The following is a 24,796-nucleotide window of genomic DNA, read 5'->3' on the forward strand; positions in this document are numbered from 1 at the left end:
TGAATTATCTATCCAGAATATTTATTTCACTGCGTTCCAAACGGTACAATTAGAAGGTAAGGGGAAAACCAAACCAAACAAACAAGAACCAATTGTTGACACAAGTTTTCCACCATCCTTCCTAGAACCACCACAACAAAAAGCTATATGTGTAATATAAAATAGTACTCAGGAGAATTCAAGATTTGTTAATACATCTGGTCAAGCGTGACACAGGTTAGACAGCTGCCTTCTTTAAGAAAGGCAACACTCATGCTCATTTTGTAGCACAAGCTTGCTGGTGCAAAACCGATTATGACAACTTAAAAGAATTTAAAGAAATCCAACAATATATTTTGCTAGACTCCCAAATAGCAGACTTCAAATCTGTAAACAGAGTGGGGAGCATTTATCCAGTTTGCACTGCACAGAATCAAGCAGAGAAAGAAAAACAATACATGAACTAAGTTCTTAAAAGAGAATTTATATACAAAAGCTTCCCATCTCAGGGTTTGGAGGAAGAGGGGAAGAGGTATGTCTTATATCATCTATTCTAATTAACAGATATTTCTATTCACCTGTATATACCTCCACATTTGTGTTTGTTTCTTAAGGCTGTTTTGGACTCCTTTAAGATATAAACAATATTTATCATTGTATAGACATTATTAACACTGATCAATACTTAAAAATATGTTCATTGTAACCAAGAATCAAGGGTTATTTTATCCCCATGAAGAAACACACATTTTGCTCAGTTTGTCTAAACAAGTACAGACTGAAAGACTAAAAATGTCTTAGGACATAATAGGAAGGTGGGTGACTTTTGTTTGGGTTCTCCTCCTCTCCAGAATGTCAAGAGTTGGATGTAGTTTGGCCTACCCACATTTTCCCACCTAGTTAAGTCTTAGTACGGCTCTCTCTATGGGCACCTCACATTTCATACACACAAATGAGAAGCAAGTTCTGGAGCAAAGGAAAAAAAACTATTCCTGCCATGGATTTAGTGAACATCATGAGGCTACAGACATTTATTCTTTTCCTTTACTGATAAAATCAGCGAATTTGTTGAGGCTGTCTTCCTGCTGCTCCAGAGCATCGAGAATGATGCCCATAGGGGTTCTCTTCAAGCCTATCCCTTCCATTTTATTCTCCAATTTGTTCTTGATATTTCGAAGTCTTAAAGAAGCATGGATGAACATCACTGGAAAAACAAGAAGACAAATATATTTAAAATTGGTGTCCCTTCTCTACCCACTGTTCTCAAAATTTTGGGGGTTCAATGGTACACGCATCTATCCAGCCCACCCACATCAAGTTTTCTAACTCATCAGGAGAGAGGCTGGAGAGGTCACTGGATGCACTGGGGTGGTGGGAGGGGAGGAGAAGGCTTTTCCTCAACAAGATAATTGAAGGAGGTTTCTCAGGGTCTCTCCTCCCTGGGCCAGCTTTAAATCCACTGTATCTGGGTTTGCTTTACATGATACCAAAGCGTACTTGATCAGGATAGTAAATTATACCGTACCAGAAGTTTCTGACCTGGAATCTATGGTTACATTTCAGGGGTTCCATGAACTTAGATGAGAAAAACATTACCGTTTTATTTTCACTAACCTCTGAAATTGAATGTTCCCTTCAGTCATGAATATAAGAAATGAACCATTATTGGGAGAAGAGATTTGTTCATAGGCTATACCAAACCATCAAAGAGGTATACAGAAAGGGGGGGGAAAGCCCCTATAATATGGTTTTTAAATCTTTTGCAAGTGTTCCTGACCTCAATTTTAGATAGAAGACAGATGTGTTGATGTGGTTCTGCATGTCCATAAAGAAATATATTGAAAAGTTGGGCAGGAAAAAGTACTCCTTTAAATCTGCCTTTCAACACCAACACAAAGGCATTATTTAAATGAATCATCTATCCAGAATATCTGTGATGAAATCCAGAAAATGAGGAGAGAGCTGGGAGGGCAATGAACATTCCACCTCTAATCTGGCTACAGTGTCTATTCATAGCCTACAAACCATGGGAACAACACTGGAGCCCACCAAAGGATACCAGGAGACAGAGTGAATCCTAACCAGTCTTGATTTGGTTCTGAGAGAAATGACAGCTCAGGAAATCTCTCTCTAGGTTATCAGCCTGCCTCAGAGTGGCCCAAGGCATTCCAAGAATATGTGGTTTTATATTGAGGCAGACAAAGGGGGCCAGTGACTTTCACACATGCTCCATGCTAGGGCATGCAGAGGCCAGATGCCTTTGGAGATGCCAGCCAGGTTTAGGTCAGTGAAGTATAAATTTCAGGGGCTGAGAGATGGGGGGATGGATTCCCCTCCTCGATCTCCTCCTTACTTTGTAGTTTTCACCTCCATGGCTCAGCTGCCTTCTCATCCTACCTTCTCACTTCCATGCCAGCCCTCTTGTCCCACTAGCAGAGGGCTACAGGCTGGCCTCCCTTCCTTCCCTTCCATCCCTATTTCGGTTTCTTTGGACTTTACCACCATATTCCTGCTTTCTAGCTCCTTTTCTTTGGGTCTTCCCTTTTTAGATTAGAAACATTTTGAGAACAGGGACTGTTTCTTTCTATCACCGGTGCTCAGCACAGTTACTGGAATACAGCAAATGTTAATAAATGCCTTCCCATGCTTTATCAGTCACTCTAGGTGCTTCTAAGAGGAAACACAGTATAGTGGCTAGCACTGGACGTAAAGTCAAGAAGACCCGAGTTCAAATCCCACCTGACAATAGCAGTGTCATTTAAATTCTCTGAGTCTCTACATGTACAAGAATAATATCACCTGTGGTACCCACACCTCAGGGGTTGAGAACACAATCAAATGACAGAAAATATACAAAGCCCTGTCTGTGCAAACATTAAAGAGTCATAAAACAGTTATGATCATTCAAATGAAGATATAACTGCATGAATTCAGGCATTCTCGCCAATGCTGCATATCACAATCCTCAGCCCCACCTTTCTGGAAAGTCTGGGTCAATCAGTGGTACAGGGAATGCCTGATGAGGAAATTCCTCCTATCAACCAGATTTGCACCTCATCTTAGTTCCCTAGGGCACCGAGAAGTGAGCGCATGTGTCAGACAGAGGACTTCAACCTCATTCCTAGCTCTGAGGCTGGCTCTCTAGCCTCTAGGTCTCTCTGCCTCTCCAAATCAGCCTCCATCTGAATGACTGAAATGTGAAGTTAGGCTAGTATTTGAGGAAAGGAAGCCAGAGGAAAAAAAAAATCCACCCCCTCACCCCCATTCTCAGCCTTGATTTTGGAATGAGTTCATCCTTTAAAATTCCACATGGGATCCTGTAAGGTCACTGAAGAAATCCTGTATGAGTTGAAAATAAGATGTTCCTCTAACCTGCTAGGCTCGTGGTTTCCTGCACCTTTCAGGGTGTGCAGTTTGAGACCCTGATTTCTGCTAAAGAGAATGGAAGTTCACCAGTGGCTCTTCACTGTATACTGTGAGAAGAAGCCCTGGTGTCAGTGGACAATGAACCATCATAGGTTCAGCTACCCATCGAGGCAGAAGTGGTTCATTTCCTGGGCGTTCATAATATGGTTTTAATGTAAGAACCAGGTGAATCACAATGGGATCATGGGAGCCCAGCTTTAGACCTGGAAGGACTCTCGGAGCCTATCTAATCCAATGGGCATTTTACAGATGTGACTTGCCCAAGGGGAAGTGAGTGAACCCAGGTCCTCTGACTCCCAAACCAGTGATTTTCTCCCATGCTATTCTCTTCCCTATCTCACTCTGTTTCTATGTAGTTAGGTCAATCTTCTCTGTCAGGCCAAGGCAGAAGTTTAAACCTTCGGTAATTGTAAAGACTTCTTCAAAGAAGTGGTAGCATGTGGTAGGTCTTGTCCTCATCTCCCTGATGAGCAAAGAGAGGGATGCATTTAAGTGCCTACCTCTGTGCCCAAGCCTGTGCCAAGCACTTTACAAACATCATCTCACTGGATCCTCACAACAGGCAGGTGCTATTACTCTCCAATTTGACAAATGAGGAAACTGAGGCAAATAAGGTTAAGTGACTTGCCCAGGGTCACACAGCTGTTAAGTGTCTGAGGTCAGATCTGAACTCAGGTCTTCCTGACCCCAGGCCCAGCACTCTAACCACTGCACCACCACCTGTACAAACAGTAAATAACAGATCTTCAAAAGAACAACCCACTCTTTGAAGGCACTGAACAACCTTAGTGGCTGCTACACTTTACAGATCTATGGGATTGGAGTTGGAAGGTACAGCAGTAACTATCCAAGTGAACCCATAACCAAAGAAGGAGCCTGATGATACACCAGTCAAGTGGTCACCCAGCCTCTGCCTGAAGACACCCAATGAGGGAAAACCTACAAGTTTCCAGGCCGGTCTGAGGAAGTGTTTTCTAACCACAAGCCTAAATTTATCTCTCCACTCATTGTTTCTGCCTTCAGAGGCTAAGGAGAACAAGTTTAATCTCTCGTTCACAGGCGGCAGTGGGGCAGCATAGTGGGTGGAGTATGGAACCTAGAGTAAGGAAGACCTGAGTTCAGATCCTGCCTGGGACAAGTCACTTGATCTACACCTTAGTTTCCCAACTGGTAAAATGAGGATGACTCCAATGGTTATTATGAGGATAAAATGAGATAATATTGGTACAGCACTCTGCAAACCTGTAAGTGTTATACAAATATTGTTATTAACTATTATTCATCTGGAAAATGAGCAAGCAGAGGTCCCTTCCAGCTTTATGACCCTATGATACCCTTTCAAATACTTGGAAACAATTATCATGTCACACTGATTCTTTTCTACTCTAGTCTAGATACCCCTAGTTCCTTTAACTTGCCCTACCCTGCAGTCCCTTCACCCTCTGGATATTCTCCCACTTCTATCAAAGTCCTTCCTAAATCAAGCCTAGGAGCCAAACGTGGCACTCCAGATAGGGTCTGACCAGGCCTGAGAAGAGTTAAGATCTCCTTCCCAGAAGCTACAATGTCTCTCAATAGAGAATGATTTTGGTTTCTTCTCTACTATTTCATAGCACAGACTTTTACTGAGCTTGTATTCCACTAAGACCTCTGTTTCTTTTTCAGCTGCCATGATGTCTAGTCACACTTCTCCCATCGTGCACCTCCAAAGTTAATTTATTTGAATCCAAGAGTACACATTTGCCCCTATTAAATAAAATCTTATTCAATTCAAACTGTTTGCAATCTCTATAGAGATCGATTCTGCCACTCAGAGCACTGAGCAGTCCTCCAGGCTTTGTGCTGTTTATAAAATGGAAAGGTAGGAGGCAGTTTCACTTACACAGCAGAGGAAACGTGATTCCAAACATGAAGACCATGACACCGCCAAAGAAGGAGATGAGGAAGTAACTGGACAGCATGACCACCGCGACAAAGGTGGTGGGGTACTGCTTCTTCAGGCGGCGAAGGAAATCTTTATTCTGGGCAGCCCAGACGAAACCCGTGAACACCAACACTACCACCGTGCCCCCCAGAATCATGTTGAAGGGACTCAGGAAGCTGGAGAGACAAAGGACAAAGAAGATTAGATCCAGCCAAGGGCCACAGTTTCAACTCACCAGGCAGTGTGTAGGCTTCTGTAGGGGCTGGTGTTTTTGAATGTTACTGGGCAGATCAAATGTGGTCATGTATGCAAAGCATGACCTAGGTATTAGCTATGATTTTTAAGGCATCCAAATGGTGGCATGGATGGAGCACCAGGTTTGGTACACAGTCAGGAAGGGGATGGAGAGGAAAATAAGTATTTACTAAGTCTACTGGAACAGCTAGGTAGTGGAGTAGATAAAGCACTGGGCTTGGACTCAAGAAGTCTTGAGTTCAAATCCAACCACAGATACTTGTTAGCTATGTGACCCTGGGCAAATCTTTGCCTTCATCCACTGGAGAAGGAAATGGCAATCCACTCCAGTATTTTGCCAAGAAAACCTATGGATATTACAGTCCACAGGGTCACAAAGAGTTGGACGTGAATAAACAACAAATTGCCTACTATGTGTCAGGCACTGTGCTTTACAACTATGATCTCACTTGATCCTCATAAAAAACCTAGGGGGCAGGTGCTATCAATAAATACAAGATCATAGACTTAGAGATGGAAGGGACCTTCTCACCCATCTACTTCAATCCCTTCAGACTTTCCCAGGATTTCAGAGGTAGCAAGTCAGCAGGGGCAGGATTTGAACCCTGGCCCTCTGACTACAAACCCAAGACATTCTTACCCCTGACAACACAGCAGCTGTATAATCTTGGTCGAGTCATTTAACCTACAAACCTTAATCTCCTCCTCTGTAAACTGAGGATGAGAATATGCTTAGCACCCCCTTTGCAGAATGGTCATTAGGCTAAAGTGAAGGTGTACAACCAGCACCTTAAAGATCTAAAAGCACTACGTAAATGCCACTTGTTATCATGACTGTCACAGGACGTACTTGTGGAAGGGACTTCAAAACCAGCTAGCCCAACCGCCTCTTCTTACAGGTAGGGAAACTGAGGCCCAGAAAGGGAAATGATTTGCCCCAGGCAGAGCTGGGATTTTATCTCAAGGCCCTTGACTCCAAATTCTCCGCTTTTCCCACAGCCCCACAATGCTTCTCATTATCAACTAGCATTATGTTTCAAGCGGCTGGCTGTGGCATTTTTCTTTATCTTTTTTATTTGTTTCCAGTTGCACTGGACTCTTTCTTACCCCAATTTGTGCTTTCCTTGGGAAATATACTGGAGTGGTTTGCCATTTCCTTCTCCAGCTCATTTTACAGAGAAGGAAACTGAGGCACATGGGGTTAAATGACTTGTGCAATCACACAGCCAGAAAGTGTCTGAATTCAGGTCTTTTAGATCCCAGGCCCAACAATTTAACCACTGAACCATCTAGCTGCCTGCTGTTATTGTTCAGAGGCAAAATTCCCCTAGAATTCAAAATTGCAGCTTGTGATAGTTGGATTGTTTTTTAAAAATAAATTTTTATTGCTATCCTTTTAAAAAAAAAAATCACCACAATTTCTCCCAATATTTCTCCATTCCAAGTGAACCATCCAAATATAATGAATAATGTTTTAAAGGGGAAAACATGAAAGAAAAAACTCAGCAAAACCGATGAATACATTTTTAAAATCTGAAAATCTGATCAACGTTCCACACGTGTGCGCCTCACACTGTGGGTAGCGGGGCCCTCTCACGACTCTTCTTCGGAGCCAGGCTTTTCCTTTGGCATTTGGTAACCTCCTCTTTCGGTTGTTTACAGCTGCTCCTTCCCCTTACATTGGGCCTGCTGCTTCCTTGGCTCTGCTTACTTGAAACTGCATCAGTTTCTCTAGGTCCTTCTCTGTATTCAGTAACTGCGGAAATCTAAAGTTTAACATAATCTAATACGTCTAACTAATAAATGAGACGCCGCATGACATGGTAGACACAGTACCAGTCATCAAGACCCCCAAACGTTCAAGCTTTCCATTTTGTCTCATGACCAATTTTTAAGCTATTCTGTAACAATTACATAACCCTCAGGAAGGAGGAAAACACATCAAAGCATAAAGACACAGAAGCAGGGAGGAAATGGAGTCAGTCACCAGGTACCATTAGAAACTGGCTTTTTATTGATTATACCTTATGTGTCCTTATATTATTAATAGTTATATTGTATACAATGATACAACCCCTGGGAATGGAGAAAACACCATAAGGTAGAAACAAAGAGAAATACAGGAGCTGGAAGGATTGGGCTTCATCCATTTTAAAAAATGGAGTCAATCACTAGGTGCCATTAGAGACTGGCTTTTATTGAGGGTGAAAGGACAAAGGGCATCTTACTGAAAACAAGAAACAGCCTCATGGGCTCAGATTCTCCTTATCACCCTTGATCTAACAGTAATGGGAAATGAGCCAATGAGGAAGGATAATCCAAGGTGCAACGCACTGAGAACTTGGTCTAAACATCTCTGCGTTCTTAAAGAAATATCGGACAAGCTATCTTTTGAGGAAACACAGCACATAACTAGAGGTAAGCCTTTTCCCTGAAATACTCTTTACAAAAACTTTTGTTACTGATATCTTCAGCTTTTATATCTTCTTTCTTTCTAAATAAAACTTTGTTCCCCCTCACCAACCCAGAGAGCTATTCTCCATAACAAAAAATGAAAAAGTAAGAGAAAAAAAGAAAGTGGTTCCATAAAACTGACCAATATATCCACTGAGTCGGATAGTATATCCCCCTACTTCTCCAATGACAGGAGAGTGGTCTGGAATATACTGATATATTATGTAAGGAGATATTGTGATGCAAACTAAGAGAAGAATGGTAAAATATAACGGAGGGGTCTAAAATACTATATGGGAACATATATATATATATATATATATACACACATACATACACACATACATAGCGGAGGGGTCTAAAATACTATATGGGAACACACACACACACACACACACACACACACACACACACACATAATAACGTTTCCTACCTCTTCGTATGGCCAGCACAACGCAGTGTAGGTTTTGAAAAATTCCCAATGATGGAAGATGATGAAATGCACGTTTACACTGGCTGCTCCCCCTCTCCTCTGGGATGCACACCTTTCTCATTTCCACTTCAAAGGGTTTCTCTCAAGTGCTACCTCCTATAGAAGGTCTATTCAGGATTACTGGTGTCCTCCCTCAAGAAATTATTTCCTATTTACTTATCCCTTTGTGTATACATATATCTATATGTATACGCATATGTATATCCATATGCATATACATATATACACATACATATATATGTACATATGTGTGGGTATTTATTTCCCTGGTTTTTAGTATGGAGCCTAAAATATAGGAATTATTTAATGACTGCTTCATTCATTCATTCATTTATTCTTGTGGTTTATCCCTTAATAGAAGATAAGTTGCTTGGGAGTTGGGACAGTTTTATTTTTGTCTATTCCCAGCACAAGTATAGTACCTGGCATACATTATGTGCTTAATAAATGTCTGTTAATTGAATCAACATTTTTCTTCTCTGAAGAGATGAAGAGCTCTAGGTATAGACTGTTGCTTAAGTTCTAAAATGAGGCCAGTTTATTAGTTGTATCAGTTTTGCTTATCTTTTTCTTTGTTTTGAGAGAAGATTCTAGGGCAGTATACTGGGAAGTGACTGTTGTTTTAAAAGAATACAGGGGCAGCTAGGTGGTGCAGCAGATAAGAATAGGGGCCTTAGAATCAGGAGGACCGGAGTTCAAATTTGACCTCAGACACTTAGTAGCTGTGTGACTCTGGGCAAGTCACTTAACCCTGACCTCCCCCCAAAAAAGCAGATACAAAAGATATTAGTAGAAAATAATATCCTTATGGTTGTTCAGATTCACACAGAGATCAAAAAATCTGAATCCAAACATGTTCATATTTCTATATCACACTTCCACTGTCCATTCTGAAAGACTGTTTGAATAAATGAATCTAATAAAGGGCAAATATGTGGTCATTTAGTTTAGTAGTTTCTTTTAAACACATGTTATCAGTTTAAGACCTACAGGAACTGCATGGAGCTATATATAAATGAGGAGGACAGCTGGAGTGTAGACAGTGTGGTTTAGCAATGCTTTGGAAGTGAATGCCTGAATGAGATAAACTCTTTAAAAATGCCAAAGATTCAACATGTTACAGGGTGACAAAAATGAGATAGTGAGTGTAGAGCGCTTTGCAAATCTTAAAATGATATATAAATATCAGTTCTCATCAAGGGAAAGAGTACTGGACTTGGGGTCAGGGGACCTGGATTTAAATCCTGGTTTTGCTGTGTAACCTTGGCTAAGTCACTGTACCTATCAAACCCTCAGTTTCCTCATCTTAAAAATAGAAACAGTAGTGCCTGTCATATCTTTCACATAGTAGCTGTGAAGGAAAGGACTTTGTAAACCTTAGAGGGTAATATACAGGTGAGCTGTAACTTGCTCAAATATTTTTATGATGAAAAATGGTGCACCCAAATTTGATGAGGCACAGAACCATAGAGGTAAAGGGGGGAGGCAAACTTTGTGGCGTCCTAGGCTCCCCCTACTTTCCCACACTGGTAATCAGGTAAAACCTACAGACTCCTCAAATTAATGTGTTTTTAAAAAATCATAATTGAAGGAAGTACTAAATTTCAGTTAAAATGAGTGAAAATAAAGTTTGGTTTTCCCCTCTTCACATCCATAGATCCCCTAAAATCTATCCATGGACTTCAGATTAAGACTTCCTGACCTAGAGTTGAAAGGATCTCAGATAAGAACGATACTAATCGCTCTTATTTATACAGCACTTTAAAGTTTACGAAGCATTTACAAATAAATAGGATCTTATTTGCTCCTCACAACTCTGGGAGGTAGGTGTTACAATTACACACATTTTACAGTGGAGGAAATTGAGGTAGACAGTGGTTATGCACAGTTAGTAAGTATATGAGACCAAATTTGAACTCAGGTCCAGAAATCTTGTCCAGTGCCCGTATTTTACGGATGATGAAACTGCAGCACAAGGAGACTATGTGTCTTGCCTGGGGTCACATAAATGGTGGTGGTGGTCATAGTAATAGTAATAGCTAACATTTATATAGCACTTACTATGTGTTAGGTATTATGTTAGGAGCTGTACAAAATTTATTTCATAACAACCCTAAGAGAAGTACTATTATTATCCCCATTTTATAGATGAGGTAACTTAAGTAATCAGAGGTTAAGTGACTTGCCCAGGGTCACGTAGCTTACTAAGGGTCTGAGGCAGAATCTGAACTCAAGCCTCTCTGATTCCAGGTCCAATACTCTATTTAACCAAATGGCTGCAACTAAGTATCAAGAACTACATATGATGGACGACCAAGGGAATGGTCAGATTTGAGCCTCCTTAACAGATCAAGATTTCCTTAAAAGTGAAAATAAAAGTTACAAAGAAAAACAAAGAAACACATTTCTCCTATTTTCCTCCAGACAAGTAAAATATTTGGAGTATATTCTAGATATAATGTCTACTTCATTTTAAAGGACAGCCTTTCTTTCCCAATATGCTTCTCATTTGCACCAGCTGCTCATGTAGTCATAGTAAAAAGTACTAAAGAATCTCGATTTGTTTATGACACACCCAGCCCTGATCTGTAATGAGATGAGGAACTAAAGCAACCAAACTGGAAAACATGAACATTACTAAAGGTAGAAATCACTTTCAGCTGTGTGTAAACCCCAATGGAATTCTTCATGGGACACCAGATTATTGGGGCAAGGCAATGAATTCTGGGATGCCAAATGTCACAAAGACCCCTGTCACCAAAACCACTCCAAAAAAAAAAAACAGAGAAAGCAGGCTTCATTTTTTTCAAAAGCTGAAACTAGTACTAGTGTAGATGAGTCAAACTCAGTAACAGTTGTTGTGTTAGTCATCTGTCATAGGAAACCCCAGGAAGATTCAGCCTCAACTTGCCATAAATACACCACCCATATTTCATGCAGACAACTGGTCTTGGTCTCAGCTAGGAGTCAGACATACACAGTTGCTGCCTCAGCCTCATATGAGGACAACTGTACACTCACTCAGTGGGGGAAAATAGCCAAGAAACTCAGTTTTAAAAAAGTCAAAAGTGTTTAATTGAATAATTTTCTGTTGGAGAGATTACATTTTAAAAAGCTCTTTCTTATAATGAGTAAAAGAGCCATAACTCTCAATTACAGATGAAAATGGGTTTTTTAAAAATAAACTGGGGAAACTGGCCAATTTGTCTGGATATACAATGTTAATAGCACATAGCCTTGCTTTTTCTGTGCTATTAACCAACTGCAAAGAATCAATTTCTTCATTGTAACGAGTCAATTTCTGCATTGTAACAAGAGTCAATTTCTTCATTGTAACTAAAGAGTCATGAAAAACTGGGACAGGATGAGGGGAGAAAGCAATCAGCACTCCCTGTTCTAAGTGAAGAGAAGTTGGCTATTAATGGGTGCTGACATATCACAGGGCTAGCCAAAGTAATTCAAGAAAGCTGACCCTCTTGTAATCTTACTGCAATTTACTAAAGAAGAAAAAACAAAACCAGTGCATCCTATCCTAATCACACAAGCAAAGATCTGTGGAGCTTGAAATTATCTTTGATCTGGAAAAGTGGTTTGCCCAAGGTTACCTAGCTTCATAATGTAGCAATTTATTTAAAGCCAGATATTTGTGAATTCGGCTAAGGAGAGGAAATATTTTGAAGATTTCTAAAGTATTCTGCATAGGACTCATTTTGACATGTCAATCAATAAGTATAAGTAAATATGTAGGGTTACATAAAGAAAAAAAATATAAAGTAACATTCCTTGTCCTCAAGAAGCTTTTATTCTAGCAAGGTAGACAATGGCATACAAAAAAGCATATACAAAATATACATTCTTTTTGATGGGGAAGGCACCAACAACTCGGAAGGACTAGGACATCTATACTACTTTAGCAGTTTTGAAACATTCAAGGGCTTCTACAAAAGGCAAACACAAAGGTCTGAAAAAAATTAATTTAAGCCTAAAATCTATCCTGGACTAAGAGTAAATAAGGAACATCAGTACTAAACTTCTTCAGGGAGAACTGCTTTGAATCATTAAGTGCAAATTCAAGAGACTAAAACAAAATTTGAAATATTTAACAAAAATAAGAATACAATAAACCATAGGTAGTCATATTCTTAGAACACTACTACTAAGTGGTGCTTTTCAGTCAATATGTGGCCCACAGGGATCTTTATATATGGTTTAGTGGCCCCCATTTCTATTTTGAGTTAGATACCACTAATCTAGTCCAAATTACATTTTATAAGTGGAAAAAACTAAGACCAAGGAAGGCAGTGACTGTGCCTCACTTAAATCCAATTCACTTTCAAGTTAAGACATCCCCCTCCTGACATCACTGGTCTTCTTCAAGAATGAAGGATGAACACAACACTCTATCCACTATGCCATCTTGCTGCCTTCTTTGGGTTCAAAGAAGTTCTTTCATGATGCAGTTCTTGAAGCCTTTCAGTTCAACGAACTTTTAGTAAGTGTCTACTATATGCAAAGCACTATGCTAGCCACTACAAATCTAAGACATGAAAGAAATAATCTCTGCCCCAAGAAGTTTCAGTTTTGCTGGAGGATGTAATAGGTACACTGATGTAGAAATATGTTGTTATATTCTTAATCGTGAATTAAATAATTTAAGTACAAAACACCACTAGACTAATACTTTCCTAATTATTCATTACATCTATTATAACAACCAATTTATTCAACTTAAAACAAGATAAGAATTATGTTTATACTAGACATGAATTGATTTCTATATCTAAGAAGCTTAACACAGATTAGAATTCATATATTACTATCAGCATATAATGGTACTCACAAGGCTGCTACCTTTCAACAAGTGGGCGGGCCAACAAGTCACCTAGAAACACTTCAGATGATGTGGCAGTGAACAATTAACCCTATGAACTGAAGTGTAATGGGAAAGATAATGTGTGCACTCATAATCAGGAACACTCATCTTCCTGAGTTCAAATCCAGCCTCAGACACTTACTAGCTGTGTGACCCTAGGCAAGTCAATTCACCTTGTTTACTTCAGTTTCCTCATCTGTAAAATGAGCTGAAGAAGGAAATGGCAGACCACTCCAGTATCTTTGCCAAGAAAACCCCAAATGAGATCATAACAGATCTGAGTTCCAAACCCACCTTAGCACACTTATTAGTTGTATAACCAGGGGCAAGTACTAAAAAGTTTACTGTGCTAAAGATTAGACAATTTACTGTCACTAGAAAGATGTTAACCACAGCATACCAGCTGTTTATTCCACTTATGTAGTCTGGCCACTTAATTCCTCTGTGTCTTATTTTCCTCATCTGTAAAATAGAAGAACTGAATTCTGAGGTCCCTTCTGGCTCTGAATCTAAAATGATGGGTGGAGTGGGATTTTAATTCTACTTAGTTTGGTACTGGTCTCCAATACCAATTTTGGTATTCTCATTTTCCACCCTAAATAATTAAAATAACATGAATGTAAAATATTTTAAGTTGGTCAGAAAATAAAGTCATATCACTTTTACACAATTCTTTCCTCACAACAGACCTGTGAGGTAGGGAAATATTATTTCCACTTTACAGATGAAGAAACTGAGGAACAGAGGTGAAGTGATTTGTTCCAATTCACAAAACTAGCATGCTGGAGAAGTAACATTCAAAGCCACATTTTTTTCCTACCTCCAAGTCTAGTGCTCTTTCCAAAACATCTGGCAGCTTCCAAAACACCCTGACTTCAGTGTTCTTTTCCTACTCTGAGTGGGCTTTCTAGACACACCACATCCCTCCATTAGCTAATACACTACACATGGAAGAGGGGGGGAGAATCTTATCTATTAACAGTAAATGCTTTCAGAGCTGGGACACGGATGTGAAAAGAAAAGAGGCAATCTCTTGGGACAAGCAATGCGCTAGGGTATGACTTAACCTTGAAGCTAAATGGTGAGAAGACAAACGAACAATCACAAAATTATGTTCCACTTCTTTAGGGACAGTCTCTTCTGTAAATAACAATTTTTTTAAAAAAGGGATCCTCATCCTCATATTATTTTATATAAACTGAAAAATCAATTTTCATCTTTTGGTTAAAGATTTTCCTAAATCAGAGGTTCTTCACCCCAACAGGCTGTAAAGACCTGAATGCAATCTGTAACGGGGGAAGTGAAGAGAACTACTTACAGGCTGTCTGGTCTTGAGTAAGTCACTTAACCTCTGCTTATCTCAGCTTCCTCATCTGTAAAATGGGGATAATCATAGTACCTTACCTCATAGCAGTGTTGTGAGGATTAAATGAGTTATCTGTAAAGCACTTTGAAAACTTTATGGTGCCATATGAATACTAATTAGTATTACTAACTATGATTATATCTGCAGCAAATACTCCCTTTAAGTGACATTTTCCTTTGGAAGGGTAGTCAGCTCAAGTCAGTCTAAATTCCTCTTACCAAGGCAAAAGGAATGTGAACTTGCCAAGACATCTGGGAGAAAGGACAAGGGCAAAGGCAAGGGGCTGAAGAGACAAGGAGGACAAAGGGAATTTGGGAAATAAAACAATTCTAAAGCACATCCATTGTGTACTCGAAAACCCTGAGTCCTGGCTGTGAATATCACCCAGTAACTTGAGAAATGTGGTGAGGCACATAGTTAGAGAGAAATTGTTTTTATTCTACTAGAAAAGCGTGCGACTAGAACAAAAGAGGGGCTGGTCATATACATTTCCCAAGCCATCATTAGATTCCTCACCTAATGAGGAATAATCACTGGTATCTATGCAATGTGAAGTGATCTCAGGCTAGGCTCCCACTATACTGGGTGAATCTCCTAGACGATTCATAGGAAGACATGTACACGAATTATTATAGGATGTACAAGCATTGCTGGGATGCAATCTACCCAGGTGGAGGGAGTACCCACATCAATGAAATAGATGAGTAAACACCTGTGTTATTACGGGTGGAGATTGCTACTTGAGTTCAAGTTAATGGAAATCTTAATTCAGACAACAAGCATTTATTAAGCTCTTACTCTAAGCCAGGCACTGTGCCAAACTCTGGGGCCTGTCACACAAGGACCATATATTCTAATGGGAGAGACATGTAAAGAACCAGTCACATATATAGAGTAGGTAATAAAACATTTCTGGTAAGTGATGTCTGTCTTTAAGTGATCCTGCATTAATATGATCAACAACCATTCGAATGATACAGCCTAACTATCCACAAAGGAAAAACCAACTGGAAGAGAAGGCCTATTGTCCAGTCCATGACAAGATGCTAGTTGAACAATCTGCAGTATGTTGTTGGGCCTGCATGAGCTATCTATATCATACAGTAACCACAAATGGAGAGGGAATTGGTTCTCAATTAAAAAATGGGAGCAAATAGGTTGAATTACCTATGGAAAGTTGTAGAGTTTTTTTAATGACCCAAACTTCTCCCTGAAACAAAGGCCCATCTTGTTAATAACAACTCTACTATTGTTGAATGGTTGCAAATCATAAAACAATATAACCTGGGGAGGGGAGCGGTTGAAGGAACATTCTATACACACAGCAGAACACATGCACACAACCTCCCCAAAGGACTGACAGAGTAAGAATTCTCTAGGGAAAAAAATAGTAACTGATTCTTACATAATATTGTCAATTTTTAAAAAAGTAAACTTTTATGGATAACATTTATTTTTGTCATCTATATATATTTCCCAAGTATCCCTCCCTTTTCCTCAAGAGCCAGCCCCATAACAAAGAATACAATAGACTTTCTTCAAGTCTGGGGAAAAAAAAATAACCAACACAATGAAAAAACTCTGCTATTATATTCAGTGTTCCACACCCACAGTCTCCTAAGTCTTCAAAGTAGTGCTTTAAAAGTGTAGAATGTTTTATATGAATCATCTCCCTTGAGCCTCACAAAAGCTATGAGAGGAAGACCTTACAGCAGTTTTTTTTTTTTTTTTTACAAATGAGGAAAGTTAACCTTGGCAGCACATATACTATAACTGAGAGGCAGCACTGTACAGCAGATAGGGTACTGGAATGGAGTCAAGCATCCCTCCTCTGGAGCTTGTAAGTTGCATGCCCCTGAATGAGTCCCTTAACCTTTCTTTGCCTCAGTCGTCTCATCTGTAAAATCAGAGAGTTGAAGTTGATGGCCTCTCAGGTTCCTCCTACCTCTTAATTTATAATCTTTATGAACTGAGGCGTAAAGTAGTTAAGCAGTCCAAAGTCATAGTTAGGAGTAAGGGGCAAAGCTGGAATTTGAACCCAGGGCCTATGCCTCTGTAAGGCAAACTGTCTCCTTATTTATTTTCTGTGTACTAGGTGGATGCATTTCAATCTCAGGAAATTCTAAATGGATGGCTAGATAGTTTGTTTGAGCCAGCTTTGGGTGGACAACATACATTATTTCCCTATTCTGCTCCTTGTGCTTATAAAAACTTCAAATCCTTACAAAATATATCATAAAGTAAAGCCACAATTCAGATGGAAACCTGAGATCATGGAGCAGAGGTGTCGCTCTCTCTGAAGCTAGAGAGAGAAGGCCAGTGCATGCCCAGTGTCATCCAGCATTCCTACCTGACAGAATGAGGTGAAAGGTGAAAATCTAAAAGGGATCTGTCATCCAAGATTTAATATCCCTCCATTTAAAACAGCAGAGCTTCCATCACCTTTGAGTTTGAGGAGTTGAAAGCCAATAAAAAAGCAAGTATTAGAGCTCTGGGGGCTTTGGAGAGTCTCAATCTAAAAGACTGGCAGCATAACCCACTTCAAACAATTCAAATAATCGGGATTAACACCTGATCAAAGCAGGCTGAAGTTTTAAGTGCTACTTCTGGCAGCATAGCATTAGGAAAAGCAATCAAGAGAACAGGGTTTGAGTCCTAGCTTCTCCATGAGACTGCACTGATCAGAGTTTCTAAGTCTTCTAAAGTGTATCTTTATGATACTGTTGATACTGTATATAAACTGTTCTCCCGGTTCTGCTCACTTCACCTTGCATCAGTTCATATATGTCTTCCTAGGTTTCTCTGAAACTGTGCCTGTCATCATTTCATATATCACAAAAGTATTCCATCACATTCATATACCATAATTCATCTAGCCGTTTCCCAATGGATAAGTAACCCTTGGTTTATAGCTCTTTGAACTGCTATAAATAGTTTTGTACACATAGATCTGTTTCCTCTTTCTTTGATATCTTTAGGGCATTAGAATGCAGTAATGACTTCCCAAAATAGACATGCTTACTGATGGGTGAGCTGTATGTGACACATACACACAGACACAGACACACACACGCACACACACCCTCTCCTTGGACAGACGTTGCAATGGTCAGTGAGCTGTCCCCTGCATTGAACAAACCAACAGCAGGCTGCACTACCTGTTGGAAATGACCCCAAGCTTTTCCTGGAAACAAAGGCCTATTATTTTAAGTATCACTATCTTCTGGGTGTTGTCTGACTGAGTTATGAACACTAGGTTTCTGAGGAAGTGAAAGTACAGATCACCCAAAGGGCAAGCAGGAGTCACATGGTGGCTATGAGCCAACTGCAAGACATGATGGTGGAGGAAATAAAAAGGTCTAAAGGATGTCATCAAAGAAACATAGGATCAGATAAGAAGAAAGGCTGGTTCCATGTTAAGACTGATAGTCTGAGTACAGCATTTTGAGTGAATTGATGGGAAACCATGGAAAAGTAGTGCATAGGATGGACAGGCATGGATGAGTTGTGTTCCATTTTGTTGGAACAAGCCACATAAACAAACTCAATGACCTACTATGGAAGCATTCTAATCACTGTGTATATGATTCTCCCGGTTCTGTTTACTTGGCTCTGCATTGGTTCAAATGTCTTCTCTTACCTCTCTGAATTCCACATATAAATGAATCATTTCTTACAAGGCAACAATATTCTATTTTGCTGTTTTTCAGCCATTCTCGAGGAGAAAGTTTCCCTCTGAATTCTCAAGGCATTTTTGCAACACCTGGGCATTTCAATGGAAAAGAGTTCTGGAGAACCTAGTTTTAAAAAGTGACTATGATCAAGTTGCTTTCCCTCTCTGAGACTCAGTTTCCTTATCTATAAAATGAAGGGGTTGTACTAAATTTTTCCTGAGGTCTCTTCCAACCATAAATCTATGATTCTATGGACTCTGAACTGAACTATATTAGAAAGAACAGAAAGCAGAATTTGGTTTTCCCCCACAATTTACTTACTTTATTCCATGGACTCCAAACTGATCTATATTAGAAAAAACAGAATGTAGAATTTCATTTTTTCCCACAATTTACTTAGTTTATTTCCACTTCAAAATTCTCTCCTTCCCTCAACTCTCTCCCCCATCCACTGACAGAAGGCAAGAAATAAAATATCCTTTATACATATGAAATGATGAAAAACATATTTCTGTACAGCCACGTTGCAAAAAAAAAAAAAAGCAAGAAAAATAAAGAGGGGAAAAAATCTTTCAATCTGCCCTCTGAGCCCATCAGTTCTCTACCCGAAAGTAAACAGCATTTTTCATCATGAATTCTCTGGAACTGTCATGGATTGTTGTATTGCTCGAAGTTCTAAGTCTTTCACAGTCGATCAAGGTATAATATTACTGTTACCATGTACACTGTTCCCCTAGTTCTGTTTAATTCACTTTGCACAAGTTCATATATGTCTTCCCAAAGTTTTCTGAAACCATTTCTTTCATCACTTCTTATAGCACAATAATATTCCATTACAATCATAAACTATAACTTGTTTAATCATTCCCCAATTGATAAGTATCCCCTCAATTTCCAATTCTTTGTCCCCATGAAAATAGCTGCTAGAAATATTTTTGTACATATGGATCTTTCACCTTTTTCTTTGACTTAGAATATAGTATTTAAGCACAAATCTTGTCTCCCCTACTAAATATTAGGCTACTTGTGATCAGAGACTAGGTCTAACTTAGCTCTGTAGTCCCTACTTGTACAGTCTCTCATATATGGCTGCTATTCAATAAAAGTCGGCTATATTGAAACAAATATTTATTGAGGCATAATAGGAGATATTGGGAAGAACACAATATGAATCTGAACTGGCAGTCTAGTGTGTGTGTGCATGTGTGTGCGCATGCATGTGTGTGTGTATGTGTGTGTGTAGCAAGAGAAAGACATAGGGAGAGAGAGAAACAGATACATACAAACACACAGAACAAAAAATTAAATAACAGTATAAAAGAGTGGAGAAGTAACTGCAAGATACCACATGGCAGTCAAAAGACATTTTCCAGCTGCTTAGAGGTAGACTGCAGCACAGCAGATAGAAAGGTAGGCCCAGGGTCAGGAGGACCTATGTTCAAATCTAGCCTCAGAGACACTTACTAGCTGTGTGACTCTAGGAAAGTCACTTAATCTCTGTCTACCTCACTTTCCTCAACTGTAAAACGGAGATAATAAAAGCACCTACTTCACATAGTAGGTACTATATAAATGCCACTTGCTTCTCCCCACCATGTGTGAAAATACTTATTTATGGTATTTCCTTATTCATATTTATTGTAAGTACAATTGTACTCATACTTTTTATTTTAAGAATAGCTGTACATATTTATCGTAAACAGAATCATTCTTCCTAGGAAATTCTGAAAAATAATCTCAATGTATAACTAGAGGGAAAGAAACCGACAGTTGAGAGCCCAGTACTAGATATTCTTTCTGAAGTAAAGGCATGTGGTTATAAAAGTTTTAAATAGGAATGGAAAATAAGTCACTTAGCCAGTCTGCCTCAGTTTCTTCATCTGTAAAATGAGGATAGTAATAGCCCCTACCTTCCAAGGATGTTGATGAGGATAAAATGAGATGATATTTGTCAAGCACTGTTCAAAAACCTTAAAAGTACAACATGAATGCTGGTTATTATTTTTTTGGACATTGCAATATGGGAATTTGTTTTCCTTGAATATGTATATCTGCTAAAAAAAAAAAAGGATTTTGTTTTTCTTCAAGGGGATGAGAAGGAGAGAAGATACTCGTTAAGTGAAAAAAATTTAAAAATATAGTACTGGTTAGAAACTTTCCAAATACACCAAAATGTTGATAGCAGCACTTTCTGTAGTAATGACTTCAGAACAAACCCAATGCCTGTCAACTGGGGATTGATTAAACAAATTGTGCTATAAGAAATGACAAATATGAAGAATTTAGAAAATAATAGAAAGCCTGATATGAAGTAAAGTCATTCCTTTTATTTTTTATCTATTGTAAAGGATATCTACGTGCGTAGGGGAAAGACAGATTCAGAAATGAAGGTTATATAACCTATATAATCAACAGAGGGTCCCTTTTCTCTGTTGATTATCTCTAATTTATCCTATACAAAGATAGATCAATAGCTAGAGATATTTTTGGCATATCTTTCTTATTTGTACATGATTGTTTGCACAATATCTCCCTCAAAAGGAGAGCTCCTTGAGGGTGGGAGCTGTCTTCTGTCTTCTTAGTGCTTAGCACAGTCCTTGGCTTGCACATGCACACACACACACACACGCACACAGATCAATAAAATTTCTTTAAAGAATATACAATGCAGAACCAAAATAACACCGTATACAGTAACAGCAATATCGTTCGAAGAATAATTGTGAATAACCAAGCTTTTCTGAATATTATGGTTACTCAAATCAGCTATAAAGGATCCATGAAGGAAGGTGCTATCCACTTCCAAAGAAAGAACTGAAAAATACTAGTATGGACAGCATGGTTTCACAAATATGTATGTATATGTGTATGTATACATACATACACATTCGTGTGGGGTGGGAAGGAAGGAGGGAGGGAGACAATTGAGAACTTAAAATGTAACAAAAAATAAACTAAATCAAATTTTAAAAGATTAAAAAGAAAAATACATAATGTTAAAAAGGTAGTATTTAGCAATTAAAATTAAGAATGGAGGATGACTATCAAACAATTAATGAAAAATAATTTATTAAATTTCTGTTATGTGCTAGGTGCCATACTAAGTACTGGAAAAATGAAATATAGAAAACTGTCACTGCTTGTAAGGATGTTAAATTCTAATAGGGAAGAAAAAGTGCACACAGTATATATTAAATGCCTAGATAGATAATGAGCTCCCTGTCACTGGAGGTATCCAAAAAAAGAATCCCCGGTAGCATCCAACTCTAGATCTTTCACTTACGTTTCCCATTTTTTCCTTTCAGGAATGCTACAATTAGACTCTGTCCTCTACTTGGAAAATAGATGTCCACACCCAATGTTCTCTGACTCAGAAACCTAGGGAAACCCGAGTAACTGAACTATATTTACTCACATGCCCTGAGTTATGTCCTCCAACCAGTTGGGTGGCCTGCTTGATAGAGCCAACCGGACTTGTAGTCAAGACATTTGAGTTCAAATCAATATCAGACTCTTACTAGCTATGTGACTGTAGGCAAATCACTTAATCTCTCTGCCTCAGTTTATCTTATCTGTAAATGGGGATAATAATAGTGCTTCACCCCAAGGGTTGTTGTGAGAATCAAATACGATATTTCAGGTGCTGTGAAAAACTTAAAAGGCTATATAAATGTTAGCTATTATTATGACATCACGATTAAAGACAGATTTTACCAAGGCTCTAATGAGACAGATTACTAGCTGTATTCCAGATATACAAAACAATAGGGCTTTGAAAAGTCAATAATCAATAACCTAGAATGTTTTCTCCCCTGTTCCAAACCTCAGTTTCTAAAGTTATGGAAATTATATATAGTATGTGTATATATGCACACATACATATGTATCTAAATACATAGTTTTCTATCATCCATCAATCTATATGTATCAATCTTTCCCCTGATTTGTATCAACGAGAAATTACTTTTTGTTTGCTTTTTAACTACTAAATTCACACTTCTATTTCAGAAAATTGACCAGCTCCTCCCCCACTCCTACACACCCTTTACGATCTAGGGATAAAGAATGCATCAAAGGTTGCTGCTTCAAAGTCAATTCTGCTTCACAGGATCACAGATCTTGTGCCAGAACCGGGCGTCTAGGGCAGACCCTTATTTTACAGAAGACAAAACCAGTGAAGGTGTATATAATAGGTGTATAATTTCAAGTCACAACTCCCTCCCCATAGGGCTGTAGGATAATAATATAATAACTAACATTTACATAGCACTTCCTATGTGCCGTCCGATCATCTCATTTGATCCTCACAACTCTGCTATTATTATCTCCATTTAACAGATGAAGAAGTTGAGGCAGACACAGGGGAAGTGACCTGGCCCTGGGTCACACAGCTACTAAGTGTCTGGGGCTGCATTTGAATTCAAGCTTTCCTGACCAACGTGCAGAAGGGCATCGGTGGAGGGAGGATACTTATCCGGGCATTTCCCGTATTAACAAAATCTCAGGTCCACCCCCATCTCCAGCCGCTAGCACCACCTGCCTGGAACACAGTAAGTTTTTCTTAGAAATGCTTGTGAATGACTAATAGAAAAGGTTGTTGTTGTACCCGGTGAAAGTAAGTTAGACTGCTTATACCAATCACACAAGTGCAGTATCGCTGCCCACGATCACAGAGCAGTCCAAGCCGAAGGCGGAGGACAGACAGGTCTCTTAAGGGTTTAGACGAATGAGCCAGGAATGCTTTTCCCTCTTTGCAGTAGGGGAGGGAAGGCATTTTCTAGGCGTGAAATACAGCAACCCCGTTCCCCTGGTAAAGGCATCTTGTGCGGGCATCGTGGCCAACCAGGCAGGGGGTGGGGGGAGGTGGCAGAAGCCCACAGCAGAAGCTGCCCGGAACAAAGAGGGGCACCGGGACCAGCACAGGCACCGGCACAGCGGCCCGGGAGATGCTCAAAATGGGAGAGCCCTGACACCTCTGACCTAATTTGGTTCCTGTAGCTGACACACCCACCGCCGACGACACAAGGCCACGAGCGCATGCATCCCCTCCCCCCCACACCGCTACTTGCTTGTGTTCTCAGGGCCCTGGGTACCCGGCGCCCCTCGGCCGACAAGGGGCACTCCGCCCCGATTCACTTTCTCGAGAATTCGCCTGGGCCCCAACCCTTCCCCAGCGCACCGGCTCCCCGGGGCCTCCCGCCTTAAAGCGCTGACTGCGTGGGCACCCACCACCATCCCATCCAACCCACCCAACATGCACGAAGTGCCCACTACGTGCAGGACACGAAGACAAGAATAAAACGGCCTCTGCCCCTCGGAGGCTTCGGTTCCTCTGAGGCTACCACAAGCCTACAGACAAATAAAATGCAGCATTTTTAACAGCTAGAGATCGCCTTTCGCAGATAGGATTACTGCGCTGAGGGGGAAGGAGAGACACGCAGGGTCCAGACCCCGGCCGGTCCGAGGCTCCACAAAGGGGCCGCTCTCTAGGAGCCGCAGTTCGCAGGGCGCCCCGGCGCTGGCCCCTAGGGTCCGGGTTGGGCAGAGCTAGGGTGACTCGGGCGGGGCAGGGCGGGGGGGGGGGGCGCAAGGCCGGCCTTGGCCTCGTCCGAAAGGCCAGCTGCCCGGATCTGGCCAGGTCTGCGGAGAGGCAGCTGGCACCGGTGGGAGGCCAGCGGGTTTCCAGGGCTCGAGCCCTTCCGCCTCCTGGTGCCCGGGGCGCGCACTTACGTACCCCACGATGGAGATCACTATGGCCGCGACCACCAAGTAGTTGGTCTGGTAGTACAGCAGGTTGCTGACCACTCGGTTGTTCCATTTGGAAATGTCCTTGAAGTCCGGGCGCGCGAAGCGGTCGGAGCCTGGGAAGAAGTCCTCCCAGGAGCGGAGCGCGGGGACCTGAAAGTCCATGGTGGCGGGGGCTGGGGCTGGGGCTGGGGCTGGGGCCGAGGCTGGGGCTGAGACTGGACTCGGGAACCCGGAGGCGGCGGGCACGGGTCAGCTGAGCAGGGGGACGCACAGGCGACGGGCTCAGGCTACGTCGGCTCTGTGGTTGGCCGGCTGAGAGAACGGAGTGCGCGGAAGCGGGAGGGCGTGTTTCTGTGGGGCTTGGTCCCAACGGGAGGCTGTAAGTTGCGTCGTTGGCTAGCAAGTACCCGAGCAACTGGGGGTTGGAGAACAGCAAAGGAGGGAAAGCCAGGCACCCCCAAGCAAAGGAAGTGGTAGATGCCTCCTGTTTTTTTCGTACAATAACAACCCCCCGCAGCTACCGGGTACGGGTGCTTGGGAGTGTCTCAGCAGCAGGCAGCTGCCATCCAGAAAGATGGGCCATGGGACGGAAAGGGGCTGTGCT

At 40.7% G+C, this 24,796-nt stretch overlaps 1 protein-coding gene across 1 annotated transcript; it reads right to left on the minus strand.

Annotated features, from left to right (window-relative positions):
- Positions 1-24,780, minus strand: ARL6IP5 (ARF like GTPase 6 interacting protein 5). The gene is made up of 3 exons (XM_072598719.1): positions 24,179-24,780; positions 5,288-5,505; positions 1-1,183 (listed from the first exon to the last, which is right to left on the minus strand). Exons 1-3 carry the CDS (start codon positions 24,352-24,354, stop codon positions 1,011-1,013), a joined length of 567 nt encoding a protein of 188 aa, XP_072454820.1. The 5' UTR covers positions 24,355-24,780; the 3' UTR covers positions 1-1,010.
- Between the last annotated feature and the right edge of the window lie 16 nt (positions 24,781-24,796).

This window comes from Notamacropus eugenii, chromosome 3 (genome assembly GCF_028372415.1).
Source record: "Notamacropus eugenii isolate mMacEug1 chromosome 3, mMacEug1.pri_v2, whole genome shotgun sequence".
NCBI lineage: Eukaryota > Metazoa > Chordata > Mammalia > Diprotodontia > Macropodidae > Notamacropus > Notamacropus eugenii.